Source organism: Psilocybe cubensis, chromosome 4, assembly GCF_017499595.1.
Source record: "Psilocybe cubensis strain MGC-MH-2018 chromosome 4, whole genome shotgun sequence".
NCBI classification, from domain to species: domain Eukaryota; kingdom Fungi; phylum Basidiomycota; class Agaricomycetes; order Agaricales; family Agrocybaceae; genus Psilocybe; species Psilocybe cubensis.
The window spans coordinates 248,200-266,684 of record NC_063002.1 but is presented as its reverse complement, the minus strand read 5'-3'; the positions used below and the strand labels follow the sequence as shown (position 1 = coordinate 266,684).

The 18,485-nt window shown below is 50.4% G+C and overlaps 4 protein-coding genes across 4 annotated transcripts; 1 reads left to right on the top strand and 3 right to left on the bottom strand.

Annotated features, from left to right (window-relative positions):
• Window positions 1–559: 559 nt before the first annotated feature.
• On the bottom strand, window positions 560–1,070 carry JR316_0004200 (uncharacterized protein; the record flags this gene model as incomplete). Its single annotated transcript, XM_047889969.1, has 2 exons — window positions 560–599; window positions 676–1,070. The coding sequence occupies 2 exons, from the start codon at window positions 1,068–1,070 to the stop codon at window positions 560–562; spliced, it is 435 nt and encodes a 144-aa protein (XP_047749730.1).
• Window positions 1,071–5,688: 4,618 nt separating this feature from the next.
• On the bottom strand, window positions 5,689–12,773 carry JR316_0004199 (Chitin synthase 6; the record flags this gene model as incomplete). Its single annotated transcript, XM_047889968.1, has 12 exons — window positions 5,689–5,791; window positions 5,932–6,757; window positions 6,839–7,005; window positions 7,085–7,149; window positions 7,228–7,317; window positions 7,390–7,413; window positions 7,623–7,742; window positions 7,790–8,080; window positions 8,162–8,381; window positions 8,473–8,827; window positions 8,911–12,338; window positions 12,403–12,773. 12 exons carry the CDS (start codon window positions 12,771–12,773, stop codon window positions 5,689–5,691), a joined length of 6,060 nt encoding a protein of 2,019 aa, XP_047749729.1.
• A 230-nt stretch (window positions 12,774–13,003) lies between these two features.
• On the top strand, window positions 13,004–16,675 carry JR316_0004198 (Coatomer subunit beta'; the record flags this gene model as incomplete). Its single annotated transcript, XM_047889967.1, has 9 exons — window positions 13,004–13,021; window positions 13,077–13,460; window positions 13,524–14,009; window positions 14,066–14,656; window positions 14,732–14,904; window positions 15,499–15,707; window positions 15,807–16,088; window positions 16,206–16,338; window positions 16,447–16,675. 9 exons carry the CDS (start codon window positions 13,004–13,006, stop codon window positions 16,673–16,675), a joined length of 2,505 nt encoding a protein of 834 aa, XP_047749728.1.
• A 636-nt stretch (window positions 16,676–17,311) lies between these two features.
• JR316_0004197 (uncharacterized protein) lies at window positions 17,312–17,959 on the bottom strand (the record flags this gene model as incomplete). Its single annotated transcript, XM_047889966.1, has 1 exon — window positions 17,312–17,959. The coding sequence occupies one exon, from the start codon at window positions 17,957–17,959 to the stop codon at window positions 17,312–17,314; it is 648 nt and encodes a 215-aa protein (XP_047749727.1).
• Between the last annotated feature and the right edge of the window lie 526 nt (window positions 17,960–18,485).

Below are 18,485 nucleotides of genomic sequence, written 5' to 3'. Positions count from 1 at the left end.
GGGGTCGTCGCAGTTGCATAGAGCCTACTTATCAAGCATGACAGGCGAACCCTCCTTCATTTCCCACATGGCGACCCGGTGATCTTCTGTCAATGAGACGATTCGAATCATACCCCTTCCCAAACTGAATGGCGCGATGCTTCAAGTTGATATAAATTAGGGAGAACTCGAGTTGATCCGGATCTATAATATTGGCTGCAACTTAGTATTGAGTCATCCATCAGGGCGAATGCGCCATACCATCTCTAGATGCATCACGAAAATGAGCGTTAAGTTACGATGGTTTAATGGTTTGATGGCGTAGTGTCGTTGTTCAAGACTGTGAGTTGATCGATGCACAAGACCAAGTGACAGTCACAAAATATTTCGCAACAAACTTGATTTCAACCAAACATTGTATGTATAGTATCTCAGTCAGACTCTGGTCAGACTCATATTTTCAATCCATCCTCAGTCTAGCTGCCTACCTCGCTGCTGCCCTAAAATTGGATATTGGCGTATCAGATCTCCAACTGTCCACAGGAAAACTTATCAAACAATTACCTTCTACATTTGTAATTTACGAGCGGTTCTTTTCAGAAGAATAAATTGGAGAGAACCTAAAAAGACAAGGACAAGAGGTCATATACTTATAGATACGCTTTACTTGACCACACATAGGTTCAAGGGACTTACTCTGGAACAGAAGGTTTGACGCATGTAATACAAAAGTCCTGTTCAGGATGGGCCTTTCTCCATTTTCGTAGTGCTATGTAGGATAGCTCCGCAGCTAGATCAAGGTTATAATACCCCAGCGGACATCCCAAGGCGAGCAAAGACTCTTTGCATACTTCAATGCTCATTGGGGCCGGAAATTTGGGGTAAAGCTGGCGTATTATCAGTTTGGGTGTAGATTCGAGTGCAAGGGGTCTGGTGTCATCGACTTGCATGCGCCTGGAGTCGGATGGGTTGGATGTAGAGGCGGCATCGTTAACGGTAGCAATGCTGTCTGGTAGGATTGTTATGTCGTTGAACACAGACTCGGATTCGGACTCCTTGCGTATGGAAGGCAGTGCAGAGCAGCGGGACATGGGTAGTAGTAATGCCGAGATTACAGCTACGAGGAAGGTGAACTTGAAATTGAAGAGCAATCGCGATGGAGACCACTGCATGTTAGTGAGCTCTGTACCTCAAACGGGAGCGTATGAGACTGCAGCAAACGGGTGAGTCGGTTTGTTAGAGCTCAGTCTGCTAGTATCAATTAACGTACCTTGGTTAGGTGGGGGTTGAATACTGTCATCTTTTGACGATCCGATAAGGACCATTATATAGGACGGGAACACTATTCGGGTGGACAATACAGTACAACTTGCTCAGAGTGTCAGCAAGATCTGTGCTAGTTGGATGCAAGAGGAGGCACTTCTCTGCAACACACTAGAACTGATTTGTATTGGCTCACAACAGCAAAAGTTGCCTTTGAAGCTTACAATTTCAGCGTAATGTGCAGGCTAGAACATTGACTAGACCACAAATAACTAATAGTAGAAGACAACCGAGTACAACATCGCTCGGTGGCTAGCGGCTGTACTATTACGAATCGGGTACTAGATGTTGGTACACGGGTCAAAGAAAACAAACAGTTCGCGCCTCAAGCCTCAAGATTCAAGCTCAAGCATTCAAAAAAAACTGGTGTCATGGATATGTCATAGAGGTAGTGTGGCCGAGAGGTCTGCCAAAAGCTCACAGGCATACATTGATTGACTCGATACCTGGTCCGTGCACACCAATTAAAGCGGAGACTCATGTTTGTGATCCGTTTGATGCATTGATGGCTGACTTCACACTTTGACGGTGTCCACACTTACCTCTGCACTCGTCTGAGGCCTATTGTGCTTTTTCTACATTTCTGTTCATAATCTGCTCCACTTCTTAGCACATGCAAATGTCCCAAAAACGACCATTGGCTGTTTAAGGTCTCGGTAACTAGATTTTGAAATCCATTGGGACGTACATTGTGGTATCGTATTCTCTTTCACCAGCGAAACAATGAGAAGGTAATCCTCCTCGAGCTCACAAAAAATGGCCGCAGGCTTTCGAGTCGTCAGCTATGTGTTTTGCAAGAACAGAAGCAGTAAACGGGTGTAGTGGATTGGTGGCGAAAGGGAGGGATAGCTGCATTGAGAGTTTATGCAGTGGATATTGGATAAATGCGTAAGACAGGATATTCAAAGTTGAATTTTGAACCTTGTCTACATGACCGGCGCAAACCCGCTGGACACGAAATTGTGGCCCGCCTAAATTTGAATAGGCCACAAAGCCCAAACAATTTTATCACCTACATTCATTTATGCGTACCAGTCCCTTTTCGGTATGAGAATGGCATGGACTGGTCAATTCGAGAACATTGCTAGCAGGGCCATTGAAGACACGTAGATAAAACAATGTAGGGCCATGCTGCTTCAGATTACGAGCATCACAAAAGAGAATTTGATATGCCAATGGCAGTGACTGCAAACATAATACATTTTTAAAAGACATCCCGGCCATGGCCCGCCTCCGTTTTCGCTTCTATTCAGCTGGCCACGTCAGCCCGTTTTACCTGTGCCACTCAAAGCGCTGAGGCACTGAGTGCCTACAAAGACACCTCGAATTCCTATAAATTCCCCACTACTAACATGCCTCCAATACTCAGTAAACCCACCTTTCACACAACACAATTAACTCGCACATGGAGATTAATCTCCCCAATCAACCTCACCAGCAGAAGCAGAAGCAGCAGCAGCAGTACCCGGACATTTCCAGAAGGCTTACAGCCACCTCATCACCATGTAGTCCCCATCGGCCATGCACCAAGCCGGCACGAGCATCATCCTGGTCTCCCCGACTATCTGGCCCGCACAGCCGAACAAAGTACAATCTACCACTTATGAATGCGCACAACACGGCTGGAATTCAACGGCAGAGTGTATCGGAATGCTGGCATTGACGTGCGCGGTATTTTAAGAGGTCAACACCGGAAAATAAGACATCTTTCCAAAAGGTTTACCGCGTCTTTCCAGGAGGTTTATAGCCTCTTTCCAGAAGGTTTACCGCATCTTTCCAGAAGGTTTACCGAATTAAGGGGGTTAGCATGGCACATCTATAAACACCCAGCAGACCAAATTTTTGGGGCAGGCATTGATGTCGAGGATATCATAACACCACATGAGGATTAGAGTACAGAATCTTTCCAGAAGGTTTATCAATACTTTAACACACATGTACAATCAAATCTAATCCAGTTACTTATACTTACACCTGTGTGATGTGTGATGATTCAGATTTAAAGCTCTGAGTAGTATCAATAATGGTTCTTGTGTCACAAAACAGCACATTTGTGGATAATATTTCATTGCAAGATGTTATAGCTGTGCAAAGCTCAAGCCAAATAACTCGTGTTATTTCAAAGATAGCTTTTATATTTATTTATCATTTCTATGCGCTGTTTTTCAATCTATTCTGCAGCCGCGCATCCTCTGGAGTCCGTGGCAAATCAGGGACGATAACCAAAACCAGTTCCAAAGTTGTATGAACCCCCATTTCCAAAATTGAAGCCTCCGTGGCCGTAAGATCCAATGTTATTCGTTCCTCCATTGAAGTTTGATCCCCCTGCTCCTCCATTCCTGTTTCCAGAGTATGTGATACCCTGGGGAAGAGCCGATGCTTTCTGCACGAATTGCAAAGAGATTGCTAGCATGACCGACGAAATAAATGATGTAGTGAACTTCATTGTGTGTGGCTTTGCTGGTACACTGTACGAGTGCGAATATGGTCAATCATCATAGTGAAAGACGGGTCAGTGGATGAGGATGTAAATCTTGAAGAAGGAGTAACTTACCAGATTGTTATGTGGGTAGAAACCTGGCATAAACGAGTTCATACAAAGTCCTTTATATAGATAAAAAGAATGGCTCAGGCATTGTTAGCGGAATCAATTGCAAGACGATTAGAAGTCGTATTAAGCGCTCCCTTCGTGAGGCCAGGCTTCCGTCAAAATTTAGTGTATTAAGGGTTATTATGTACTATCACTTTACTACAATAGTATGGCATGTAACACCAACCAAGGCTACTGGACCTTGATTTGCCAGTAATCGAGACATCCAGAACACTTAACACCACAGACTAGTCAACAGATGAACACACAGGGGCCACAGACATCAACAAAGTGGTGGTTCTCACATCACTTCCTGATCGTCGAGACACGCTTTAAACTGCTAATCAATTTTCTCTAGTTTGACCTACAAATGCACGCGCGTTCATGTGTATTAACAGCCTGTTCAAAACCAGGCTTCTACAGCCATGCTTAGGCGATAAAAAGGGTTATCACGATCAGCGAGTTAGTACTTTACCTCCTATTAATATAGGAACACTCATGTTCGGCCCTGCAGCTGTTAGTTAAATGAGGGCAGTGCCAGACTAATAAATTAAACTGATAACTATTGCAAGTAATCTGAACTCAAGAGCACGCATAGCCTATGCATTGCGGATGAACAACGGTGTCCTACCACCCGCATCATCAGTCTTCTTGGGGGAAGCGAGCGAGCTAAAGAGCTTGACGTCCGAGTTTGCGGCTATTTGGGACCAGGAGAACGTGAACTATTCACGCAGTCATCCGAGTCGAACGTTAAGTAACAGACCAGCATCCGAAGCGTGAAACCAAGATGTTGACCAAGACCATGGGTGGTGTGTTCAATATTGCACCGGTTACATATGTTAAAAGTGTTCAACGCAGTGAGGTGCTGCATAACCTCCGCAGATGGCACAGACCTGCCTGAACACGCTCCGCGATACGCGACCCACTAATTAAACCCTTCCTATCAATGTCATAAAGCAACACTCCCGTCGTTTCACGTCCGAGTCATTGGGAGTAAAGTAACACCTTACAACTCACAACTCCCAACTCATTCCAAACCCACCAAACAACCAAAACAAAATCACCAAAAACCAAAACCAAATATATATGCATACATGCACATATCTAAAAAAAGAGGGAGGGAGCTGAGGGGTCCACAAAAGTCCTACTATGTAATACTAAAACCTAAAAACTAAAAAAGAAAAGAAAAAAAAAAACGACTAACTACTATTCATTTTCGTTACACATTATATATATGTATGGGGATGACGGAGCGTCCGAGTGAAGTGTCGAGATGTCCGAAAAAGAAAAAAAAAACGACAAGAGAGAGGGCGTAGGCGTAGGCATAGACGTAATGTGCGATTGTGTTTTGCGGTTGCGGTGCGAGTGTGTATGATATGATATGATGTATGATGTATGACGTGATGTGATGTGAAGTAATAATGTGCGATATGAGAAATGGAAAATGGAAAACGGAAAATGGGATAATGATGTGGATATGCTACTAGGATGGAATAGACGAGACGAGACAGGAGACAGGAACAAGCAAGCATACGGGTACGCGTACGCGTATCGATCGATCAATCAAGCGAGAGAGAAAGAGAGAGAGAGAGTCGGAAAAAAAGTAATAAAATCCTATAATCGTCCAAAAAAAAGGAAATCTATAAAAAACGAAAAAGAAAAAGAAAAAGTGCATAACGAGAAATATAAGGAGTGTCCAGGTTCAATACCAGTCGTCCAGGCCCAAGTTGTATCGAACCAAATATCGCCCGTGTTTGGGATGACGATGATGATGATGAAGATGATAACGATGACCCCTATGATTCAGAGAGAATCTTGTCAATCGACTGATTCAAAAACTCTTTTCGGGACGCCATATCCGCCTTTGGGAATTTCGCCGCAATCGCCTCTCGTGCAGTCCTACAAAGCGCAAGCAAAAAAGTCAAGTCATCAGTCATCAGTCATCAGTCATCAGTCATCAGTCATAAAAAAAACAAAAGAAAAAACAAAAAAAATTCATGTAAAGAAAGCAAGAAGAAGAAGAAAAAAAGACCACCCACTTTTTAGTAACAGACATCAAATCCTGCGTACTCAAATAATTCCTCAGCGCACTGAACAGCTCATCGTCCGATGGATTCGGGTTCAAACTAGGGCCCGCGAACGGGTTAACGCTCGTCGCCATCGAGAACGTCGACATCGGCCTATTAAGAGTCTGCGGCAGCGTCGGGGGCATCGCTCCTCCACCTAGCCCATGCCCATGACCGGATTGTGATCCGCTCACACTACCCCCTCCTCCCCCTCCCCCTGCACCACCACCAAGACCACCACCACCAATAGCACCTCCAGCGCCGAACAACGACATCGCTCCACCTGTCATCATAGGGTTAAGACTCGGCGGCATCATCCCATACATCGACATCGTCCCTGAATTCTGGTACCCCAACGGCGGGAGCATACCCATGCCACCCACACCCACACCCGCGTTATGCGCGTAATCAGACCCAGCAACGGACCCCGGACCCTGGCCAAACGGCATAAACGGCGGAATCTGCGGCATCCCATACTGCGACATCGTCTGCTGCTGCTGTTGCATCTGCTGCTGTTGTTGTTGTTGCTGCTGCTGCTGCCCAGCAAGATGCATCGACACATTACTATGCGAAAGCTGACTCCCACCCGTCCTCTGCATCTGCATCATCACATTCGTATCGCGGTAATAATCGCCCGACTGCGATGCCGAGTTGTACGCGTTGGCGTTTGCATGGGGCGAGGCGTCGCGCGAGCGCTGGGCATGTTGACCTTGTCCGTGCGATTTCGAGCGCGCTTTGCTATCATACCCCGTATCGTCCGAGTGCCGCGTAGCAGTCTCCCAAGCCTCCGCCTCATACTCTGTTACATTTCACACAAACAAGCATCAGCAATCCCCTCTGACATCGACATCGAAACGACAAAGTAAAACCTAAAACGCACCGCTGAATTTCTTAAGAGGAATCATCGACTCATCAAACTTCTCATCCTCATTCGTAATAACCTTCTTCTCCTTCCCTTCTCCAATCACCACACGGGTATTACCCCAGCTGAACTCGTCCATGCACCAGAACGAGTATACCGGGAGGAAGAAGCTGTACACTGGGTACCTGTGAACGATTGAAATGGTAAGCAATGGAGAGTAAGAGGAAGAGGGAAGAGGGAAGATAGGAGGAAGAGGGGACGTACGAAAGGAGATACACAATCATCCACCCAACAAGCATAAACTCTCTCTTGATAATGAAAATCAACGCCTATCGCCAAATCAACCACATCAATAAAATTGTTTTTTTCTTGTATTTTTGTTTTTGGAAATGGATGAGAATACGAACCTGTAAACCATACGTGACAGCCAACATGATAAGCGCGATCGTAGGCAACGCGGCTTTTTTAAGTGCGACGACGATGACTAGGTAAATGAGCTTGAAAAAAAAAAAAAACGACAATATGAGTTATCAAATTCAGAACGAATCAATGAAATGAGAACAACTCACATAGACGACCGTAGCAGGCAACATCTAAAAAAAACAAACAAAAAACCCATCAACCATCAGCCTTTCAAAGAGCCAAAAAAAAAAAAAAAAAAAAAAAAAAAAAAAAAAAACCACTCACCAAAGTCCCAATCAAATCCAAAAACACAAAAAACCTCATCGAAAAACAACAAAACCCAATCAACTCAGGCAACATCACAAGCTCACAAAGATTATGTATCGTCGAATTAATCCACCTCCTCCTCTGCGAAAACAAAATCCTCCAACTCTCCGGCGCCATCGTATGCGCCGTCGCATCCGGCGTAAACTTGGTCTTGAACGTCGGAAAATGTTTCATCAAAAGCGTCGTTAAAAATCTATCTTCCCCTAAAGAGAATAGGTTTTTTTTGTGGAGGGTGTCAACGTTCGGTTCGGCGTATTCTTCGATGATGCGATTGGATATTATGATGGGCCGTCCTTTATCTGCTGTGCGGATGCGGTAGAGCGAGAAGCACCCTGGGAGACAAGTTACGGATCCAAAGAGGGATTCGAATGCTTTGGATAGATGGTGCGAGATGTAGTATTCGTACACTTGGATCATTGTCCACCACGACCCGTCCTCGTTCGTCAGCTTCGTTTCTCCACAGATTCCAATGATACTCGAGTCGTCTGCGCTACACGCAACAAGTCTGTTCAGCGAGTCGGGTGTCACCGTCTATTCACCCCACCCAAAAAAAAAAAACCACCGTCAGCATCAGCCTTCCAACACAAAGGAAAGAAAAAGAGAGAGACGCACGGTATCAGCATCCACCGTAAAAATATACTCATAAAACGCCGGATCAATCCCAATCACATTCCGCATCTGATGATAAATCTCCAGCTCCAACGGCGACATCGGCGCATCGAAATGCACCCTGTTCAAATAATGCATGACGAGGATCTGCGAGTCGCGTTTGCCCCTGTTTCCCGGCTTGGAGCGTTCGGTCGGTTTGCCGACTTTGACTACGACCATGTATCTGCACAAATTTTTTAAAAAAAGAGTTTACGTTTTAGGTTAATGGGATATGAGAGGAGGAGAGGGGGAGAGGAGAGGAGGAAAAAACGCACGGAACAATATGCCCCTCAAACTCATAAAGGCCCGAATAAACCTTGCCATAATTCAACGCCTTCGATCCCTCACCCACACTCTTAAAAAGCAACGGCTCCGGATCCACCCCCGCATCCACACCCAGAATATCCAACACAATCCGCGGCGTCGTCCGGTCGTTCCCATGGCCTATAATGTTCCCGTCGCAGATGATGAAGATGAGCTTGCGCTTGTCGTCGTAGTTTAGCGCGGCGAGCGAGTCGATGGTGCGCCGGAGCGAGTCTTCGCCTTCTGTGTAGCATGGTACTTGGCATAAGACGAATTTGTCTTGGAGTTCGGGTTGTCTTCGCGAGCCGAGTTGGAGTGCAGCGAGGACTGTATAAATAAATAAAATTAACAGCACACCATGAATCAGCTCTCTCTCTCTTGATGTTAAAAGGAAAGAAATAGAAACGCACATTTAACCAAAATCGACGCCATCATAATAACCGAAAACACAATCAACAAATAATTCTGCACCTGACACCTCGCGCTCTTCCTAAAATCCGGTTCACCCGCCAAAAACACATTCTTCAAACACGACGTGTGCTGCGCGCGGTACGTCGAGTTAAACGAGTCCAGCACAGCGTTCAGCGGGGCGGTGATATCTTGTCCTGAGCGCTGCTTGAACACATTCACCAGATCCGAATCAAGGAACGCATACTCCGGCGCGCTGATTTGCTGGGACAGCGTGAACACATAGTCCGTAAGATCAAAGAGCTGGTTCTCATATACCCCCCAGACCTTGGCGACATTATCGTCCGCGGCCATCGCCCTAATCGTCTTGCTCTCAATCACCAACGGGCCCTTGGCCATCGGCTTCATCACCTTCAAAAACGTGTCCACATACCACCGCTCGTTCTCCATATCCGGCGCCTGCGTCTGCAGCGCGCCGCTGACGTGATGCGCGAGCGGTGCAAAGTCGGTCCAGTTCTGCCTCTGCAGCGCAACCTGCCCGTTGTTCACCAACCCCGCGCAGCCTAGCGATAGCGGGGGCGGGAAGTAGTATGTCAGGTCCTGCCCGGCCATTTGCGATAGGACGTCCGGGGAGTTGGATTTGATGCCAAAGTAGCCGTTACTGTGATCGCCATGCACGAAATTCGACACGTCGTACACGGTCCCCTGAATCGCGACCCAAAAGTCCTCATCGCCCTGATGCTCATTCACCTCGCCTATACTCCAGACTTTATCGAACCGCGGACAAAGCAGCCTTCCAAACTCGACAATGTAGAATATGACGATGGCGTTGAAGAGGAAGATGAGCCAGAAGATCGTCACCTTCTCTCTCCACGCGAGACGCACGTCGGGGCGCTTCATCCGCCCGAGGAGGCGCAGGAGCGGGGATGGGATCCACCATGTTGTGAGCCAGACGAGGCGCAGCCACCAGCGGCGCGATGTGGTCGTCGGCAGCTCCTCCACCGCATTCGGCGCGTCTTTGATCACCATCTCCTTCGTTCCGCTGTTTCCGCCGTTGTTGGCGTTGCTACCGTAAGGCAGTATCTCAGGCGACCCTTTGTGTTCGTTCTCGTACTCGGACCCCCATACGCCCGCGTCGTCCGCGTCGGCGTATCCCTTGGGCGTCCTCGGCGTCCTCAGCCCGCCCTCGCCATAATGGGCATTGGCATCATGATACCGCGCACCATCCGCGCCTGTCCTACTAACCAACAAATTATCCGCGCTATCCCCAAAATAGCCCGACGGCGGTGCCAGCCCGTTCCCGTTCCCGCCCTCCGCCGTGCCATGCGTATAATCCGTATTATTATCATCCACATACCCCGCCTCCCCACCAAACTCATCCTCCGCACTACCCCTCCCGCCCTCCGCCTCCCTCTCCCGCGCCCTAACAGCATCCTCCACACCCTTCCACGCGCCATACCCAACCCACACTCTCTCCTCGCCAAGCACATAATCCCGCTCTTCAACCCACCCATTCGCCCGCGCGCACTGCCTCACCCTTTCCCCCGTATCCCCGCGCATCGTCGGGACATACCGCTCGCAGAACGCCTCGCGCGTGTACGTCACAGGCAAGTCCGCTGCGGACCGCCGCGCGACGAGGTCCGGCAGGAGCAGCGCGCGGACTTGGGCTTTTATCCGCCGCTTGTCGAACGAGTTGGGCGAGAGCGAGTCGTTCGGTCTGAGACATGTTATAGTGAACAGCGGTGTCGGAGACGACGGCCCATTAAGCGTGTCGAGCGCGTTGAAGATGTCGCTTAGCGTCATATTGAGCTGTGTGGTCACGGGGTACGTTTTCCCTGGATCCAATCTCGGATGCTGCTGCTGCTGCTCGGAGTCGGGTTCCTGGGGGAGCGAGGTAGGCGCACGGAGTGGACGGGAGGAGACTTGCGCTTGGACGACGATGGTCTCGTCTTTACTGTGCCGCTCGGCCGCTAGACTCGGCCCGGAGAACAATTTCGCGACAAAGGTCTCCGCGGAACCGCGCAGGAGCGCAACACACGCCGAATCGAGCAAGTCCGCGTCTTTCTCTACAAACCCACGCGCATCATAGCTCGCACTCCCCGCATAATGGTTCACACCAAACTGCCTTCTCTCCTGCTGTCCACCAGCGGAGAACGACGAATGCACGCTGAACTTGGCGGCGAGCTCGGCGACCATCTCCTCGTCCCTGTTCTCCCCATTTTTCTCTTTGCCCGATTTATACGCCGCGCAGGCTTTACCCAGCACACCCAACATGCCCCCCGGCTTCCGCGCCGCTCTCTCGCCTAACCCCGCCCCGCGCAGCATCTCCACACACGCCCCGTTGTCCATCACATCCACCTGCGGCAACACCCCGCCAACCCCATCCCGCACCATCCCCGCGTTCGCACCGACACTATCGTCAAACACGTGCCGCAGCACATACGAATGCACGAGCTCGTCGCAGAAGTTGACGGTGAATTCATCGAACGTGTTGGGTCCGTACGCGGATATCAGCGGTTGTGCACCTGAGAGCGACATCGAGCTCGTCCCGGATGGACCCCGGCTTTGGAATCCCGCTTGGTCCAGTATCGCAATTTGCGCGTGGGGCGGAGGGTCCGTGGATAGTGGTGCAAGGCGGTGATTACACGTCTCCACTATAAACGCAAACAAAATCGCATACAAGTCCCTTACAAGCCCATCGCGCTGCCTCGCGCTCTGCTCGGCATTAAGCAAGACAGTGTACAGCTCCTTGCGCACGTAACTCGTCCGGTTCGTCAGAACCTGCCCCAGCTCGTCGGGCGGGACACCCAGCAGGCGCGCGGCGTGTTCCAGGACGTGCGCGTTCACCACGTGCGCGGAGGTGTCGTGCGCGTCGCCGTCGGCGAATTCGAGGTTGCCTAGTAAGAGCACCGCGACGAGCACGCTGAATATCGCTGATGTATGTTTCGGCTTGAACCCCAGCACCCGCAGCGCATCGCGCAGCTCGCCCATCCCCGCTGCGTCGTCGCTGAACGGGCCCGCGGGGAGCCTGTAGCACCCGGACGAAGCTAGCAGCGCATACTCCGACGGATCTTCCAGCTGATAGGTATCCCGCTCCGCTGGCGTCGCGCCGGCGAGGAGCTGGTAAAACACGTGGTACGTGCGCTCTTCGTGTGCGAGGGAGACTAAGCGCGCTTTGTCCAGTGCGTACGTGAGGACTTTTGCAGATGCGATGCGGCCGGTGGATGTGAAGTGCAGCTCGAGCAGCCGGCCGTGCCGCGAGGCGTTGGGCGACATTAGAGTTTTGGCGTTGCCGAAAGCGTCTAGGACAATGTGGAGGGATTTGATTTGGTCAGCGAGCTTGTGCTCCTTTTTCGTGTGTGTGGATAGGCGGAGGAGGTGGGTGGTGAGCAGGCGGAGGGAGGTGGTTTTGCCTGAGCCGGTGATGCCGCTGTAGTGTAGGTAGTGCCATGTCACATCATCATTGCCATCGTCAGGAGAATGAAAATACTCACCGAGCAAGGACACGCTGGCTCTCGCCCCGCCTGCGCATAAGCATATACACCGTCGCAGCCATCTCATACACATGCGGCTGGAGCGGCCGTGGCCCACCCACACCCACACCCACCGGGGTGGTATCCCTATAACACCGCTCGACATACTCCTGCGCACTGGCGTCGCTCGTACTAGCGAGGCTTTTGTACGGGTTGACAGCGACGAGGGCGGTGGGCCCGATGCGGGTGTAGGGGAGGTCGGCGCGGAAGCGGGCGTGGAGGACGGCGAGGAGGGTGTCGTCGGAGGGGTAGATGGTCGCTTTGCCCGAGGAGGAGACGAGGTCGACGAGGTCGCCCGAGGCGATGGCCTGTGTTGTCTGCGGGGAAGCCATAGCTGCCCGCTCTGGGGGAAAAGAAAAGGAACAGAAAAGAAAAGAAAGAAAGAGAAGGAGAAGGGAGGGAGTGTTGGAGGAGAAGAAGAGTGTGAGTGTGAGTGTGAGTGTCACGCCAACGGCCGTCTGTGCCCTTGGTGAAACTTGATCGATTACGTAATTCTCCCGCAGCCTATTCGCGGATACCACGTCGGTTTCTCGCTACGCTACTACATCCACGACAGCCACAAATGCTGCTCGATATCCAAGTACGCTTTCCCCCTCTCCGCCTCCGCACACCCACTGACTTTGTAATACACACAGAAAAAGCTCCTGTCCCGCTCAGACCGCGTCAAAGGCGTCGACTTCCACCCAACCGAACCGTGGCTCCTCACAGGGCTCTACAACGGCTCCGTGCACATCTACGACCACACCACGGGCGCGCTCGTCAAGTCCTTCGAAGTCGCCGAGGTGCCCGTGCGGTGCGTCAAGTTCATCGCGCGGAAGAACTGGTTCGTGGCGGGGAGCGACGACTTCCAGCTCCGCGTGTTTAACTATAATACGCATGAGAAGGTCGTGGGCTTCGAAGCGCATCCGGATTATATTAGGTGTTTGGCGGTGCATCCTGCTGCGAGCGTTGTGCTTACGGGCAGCGATGATATGACGATCAAGGCGTGGGATTGGGAGAAGGGGTGGAAGAACGTCCAGGTGCGTGCGCGTCGCGCGCAGCGTGCATGAGCACAACCAAGCTAATCGAATCGACACACACAGGTCTACGAAGGCCACACGCACTTCATCATGAACCTCGTCTTCAACCCCAAGGACCCCAACACATTCGCCTCGGCCTGCCTCGACCGCACCGTCAAAATGTGGTCCCTCACCTCCCCAACGCCCAACTCCACGCTCGACGCACACGAAAAAGGCGTCAACTACATCGACTTCTACCCGGGGTCGGACAAACCCTACCTCGTCACCTGCGGCGACGACAAGACCGTGCGCGTCTGGGACTACCTCTCCAAATCGTGCGTGCAGACGATGGAGGGGCACACGAACAATGTCTCGTTCGCCGTCTTCCACCCGGCGCTGCCGGTGGTGGTTAGTGGGAGTGAGGACGGGACGGTGAAGGTGTGGAATAGCGGGACGTATAGGGTTGAGAGCACGCTTTCGTATGCGCTTGAGCGCGCGTGGTGTGTTGCGCTCCGGAAGGATGCGAATGAGGTTGCGGTTGGGTTTGACGATGGTGTGGTTGTCATCTCCGTACGTCTCTTTTTCTTTGCTTTTTCTATACCTGTGTATACTGACGTATCGACTAGCTCGGGAGGGACGAGCCTACATTCAGCATGGACACATCCGGCAAACTGATCTACACACGGAACCACGACGTCCTCTCCGCAAACCTCCAAACCCTCCCTTCCCCCCCCTCCTCCTCCTCCCCCTCCTCTCCTGACTCCCCCTCCCCAGCAGCAGCAGCAGCAATAGCAGACGGCACCCGCCTCGCCCTGTCCCCAAAAGACCTCGGCTCAACCGAACTCTTCGCCTCCTCCCTCACCCACTCGCCAAACGGGCGCTTCGTCGCCGCCCTAGGCGACGGCGAATACATCATCTACACCGCCCTCGCCTGGCGGAACAAGGCGTTCGGCGCAGCCATCTCCTTCGCGTGGGCAGCGGACTCGAACACGTACGCGGTGCTGGAGAGTAGGGTTAAGATCAAGATTTTCAGGAGCTTTCGTGAGCGGCCGGGGGTGGGTGTGAAGGGCGTGGGTGGGGGAGGGGGAGGGGGTGCGTGGAGCGTGGATGGGTTGTTTGGGGGGGTGTTGTTGGGTGCGAAGGGCGCGGGCTTTGTGATGTTTTGGGATTGGGAGAGCGGGGAGGTGGTTAGGAGGATCGATGTCGATGCGAAGAATGTACGTGTCACGTCTTGATTTTTTTTACTCTCCTCCCTCTCATTCTCTTCCGCTAACTGACCTTCTCTCTTATAGGTATACTGGTCAGGCACCAACACACTCCTAGCCATCACATCGTCCGACACGTTCTACATCCTCCGGTTCGACCGCGCAGCGTACGATGCGCGCGTCGACGCGGGCGGCATGGAGGAGATTGCGGATGAGGGGGTCGAGGAGGCGTTTGAGGTTGTTGCTGAGGTTAATGAGAGGTGGGTTTTGTTTCTGTTTCTTTGGGACAATTGTTGTTGTTGTTGTTTTGGGGTTTTTAGAGGGTGTTTTTGTTGCTTGAGATTTCGAGATTTTGAATTTCGAAATTTCTAACTTTGAGCAATGTGCTGGTGCTAGTGCTAGTGCTAGTGCCTTGTGCTTTTTTTTTTTTTTTTTTTTTTTTGCATCTTTCATGTTGCATCCATCTCCTCTCCAACCCCTTTCTTCTCCTCTCTTCTCCTTTCCTTTCTTTTCATTCTTCATCGCATCGCATTTTCCTCCCCCGCGACCGCGTTTCCGTTTCACGTTGCACGTTTACTCACACATACCCATCCATTAATGCAGCGTCAAGTCGGCGAAATGGGTCGGAGACTGTTTTATCTATACGACCGCTACGAACAGGCTGTGTTACTTTGTCGGCACGGAGTCGTATACTATCAGTCCATTCGATACGTACGTCGCTCTTCCATCACATATTCTCTTCTCCATAAACTCACTCCATCTCTCACCCTCCTCCTTTCTCGCAAAAAAAAAAAAAAAAAAAAAAAAAAATGCTTTCGACGATGGACACTGGACACTGGATAACGATAACACAGCACCCTCTACCTCCTCGGCTACATCCCCGCGCACAACCGCGTCTACCTCGCAGACAAAGAGCTCAATGTATACGGCTACGCGCTCTCGCTCGCCGTAGTTGAGTATCAGACGGCGGTGCTGAGAGGCGATATGGACGCTGCGAGCGAGATTCTCCCGAGTGTGCCCAAGGAGCAGGTTAATAAGGTCGCGAGGTTCTTGGAGGGGCGGGGTGTGTGTTCTTTTCTTGCTCTTCTTCCTTCCTCTTCGTCTTCATCGTCTTCATCTTGATCTTCATCATCTTCTAATCAATAACTTTTCTCCCATCCAGACCTCAAAGAACTCGCACTCGAAATAACCACAGACCCCGAGCACAAATTCGACCTCGCACTCGCCCTCTCGGATCTATCCACAGCACTATCCATCGCGCGCGCCTCCCCTCCTTCGGAAAGCGCTGTGAAGTTTAAGGCGCTAGGTGATAGGGCGCTGGGGGAGTGGCGGTTCGAGATGGCGCGGGAGTGCTTTGAGCGCGCGGGAGATGTGGGCGCGTTGATGCTTTTGATGGCGGCTGTTGGGGGAAGGGAGGGGTTGGAGGGTGTTGCGAGGGAAGCGGGTGAGTTGGCTTTTTTTTTTTTTTTTTTTTTTTTTTGGTTTTTGCTGTATGGCTATTTGGCTATTTGGCTGTTTTGGCTGGTTTGGACGACTATTGACTTTATTTTTTGGTTTATAGCCGAGAAAGGACAGAATAACCTCGCGTTTGCGGTTACGCTGCTGTTAGGGGACGCAGCAGGCTGCGTCGACCTTCTCATACGCACACAGCGCGCGCCTGAAGCGGCGCTCTTCGCGCGGACATACGCGCCTCGGTACGTCCCCCTCTTCTCTTTCCCTTTGTTATATATAACCATCCATCTGACAACGCAATCTCCCCTTTTATCTTATCTTATCTTGCTCTCTTGTTTTTATAAATACAGTCTGGTGCCTAAAGCAGTCGCAGCGTGGAAAACCGATCTGACGTCCAAAAACCGCGGCAAGATCGCGGGTACGATTGCGGATCCGGCGCAGAATCCTGAGCTGTTTGTGGAGGGGTGGGAGGATGCGTTGGCGAAGGAGGAAGAGGCGTTGGCGGTGTGGGAGAGCGAGAGGGAGAGGGAGAGGGAGAGGGAGAAGGGGGGTGTTTTGGTTGATGTTGAGGATAGTTAGGTGGGTTGATGGTTGGGTTGATTTTTTTTCGTTGTTCGTTTTTTGATGCTTCGTTTGTTGATGCTTCGCGGTTATGTTACCCTACTTTGAGATTGAGATTGAGATTCAGGTTTCAGGCTCAAGATTAAATTTCATTTTTGTTCTTTTTTCTCTTATTCAAAATGGAAACGCCCACCTTCTTTCCCGCATCTCTCTCCATCATCTTTGTCCGCCTCGTGAGTCTACTTCAAGGTATACTACACCACACATACTTTGGAATTGGAATCAGGTAGGTTCTAGTCAGTGACTTTCCAGATGGGAGTTCTGCGTACGTGTTATGATATAACTTGCGGTCTCTCGGGGTGGGTAAAATTACGCTCAGAGGCATTATTGAGGGCTATTTCAATGGGCAACTGAGAGATTGACGGTTCAATTTGGTTTTCTTCCGTAGGCTTCGTCAATCATCGTTAATACAATAGTACATTCAATGTCGTTGATACCGGGATATAAACAGTTATTAATTGATTAAAAAGAATCTCGGCTCTATCTACAAAATCTACGGTACCTAATTACTTGTTTAAATTCCATCAAGATATCCCTGATACCTGATATACAGCGCCAGCGCCTACGGGTACTACTATCACTAACCCATCATAATCAAACAGCCTCAAACTTCCTCGGGTAACCAAACCTCGTCCTGCGATGTTTCGTAGCAAAGTCATCTTCGAGTATACCCCGGAATTCAACGATCATCCCCCGGATAGTATCTGAGCTTCGGGTAACGTCCGACTCCATCCTTTCGCGTATGTTCTTCATGATCTCAGTGTACTTGGCTTTCTTCTTTTCGCTCCCGCGCTGGGCGAAGAGTACGGCGTCAGTGTAGAAGCTTGGTAGAGTCATTAGCAGGTGGTAGGAACCGGCGATGGAATTGTTGTTGTCAGCGAACGCCTTTAACGCAACTGTGTACGCTGTGCGGAATAGGTCATAGCCATCGATCATAGAAGTGTGGAAGCGGGATTTGGAATTGGCGCAGCGGAGCAGCAGCAGCAATGCACCGTATACCACCACATCGTCGTCGTCGCCGTTGGTTGTCAAGCTTTGGATGGTGTTCTTTACCTCGGATCGGAGGTTGGATATGCAGCGGACGAGGGTGAAGAAGTAGAGTTCGGTTTCTTTGCTGTTTTGTTGGAGAAGCTCTGAGATAAATAATGCTGCGATCACTGTGGAACTGGGAGATTCGGAGGCGCCGGCATCTGCCTGTTGGGTGTTGTTTGCGGTTGAGTTGCTGGAAGCAGGTTGGTACATGTTAGGTTAGATGTAAGAAGTTTAGCTGGTATCTTTGTTCTGTGAGTATGTGGAATGTCTTGTGCACGATGAGGTATGAAGCTGGCTTTTTATACAGGACAGGAGCGACATGTGTGTCCCAGCTCGCTCATATTCGTGCCACCAGTAGCCCGAATAGGTTGGCAAGCAATATAAGATATCCTTTTTCGACACGGCTGTCAAAACTACTGGCGTACAATATAGGAAGTGGTATTATATTGCGCTATGCTGTGCTGCATTCATTGTCGCATTGGTGAAAACAATATAGCTTTAGGATCGTTCGCACGACCTGAGTGCAAAAATCACGTATTTGGCTGGTCCACGCGAGCCTGTCAGAGGAATGGCAAGCCACCCAGGTATAAAAATTATACTTGCGGTAGGTGTGACACTATGTAGCCATCTCCATTCTACAAACTCCATTTTAGGTTGCGTTCGCTCCTCTTTTGGACGTGATCTTTCTCATTAAGCGCCGGTCGCCTGAGATGGAGCTAGCGCAAGTTTTCTGTGG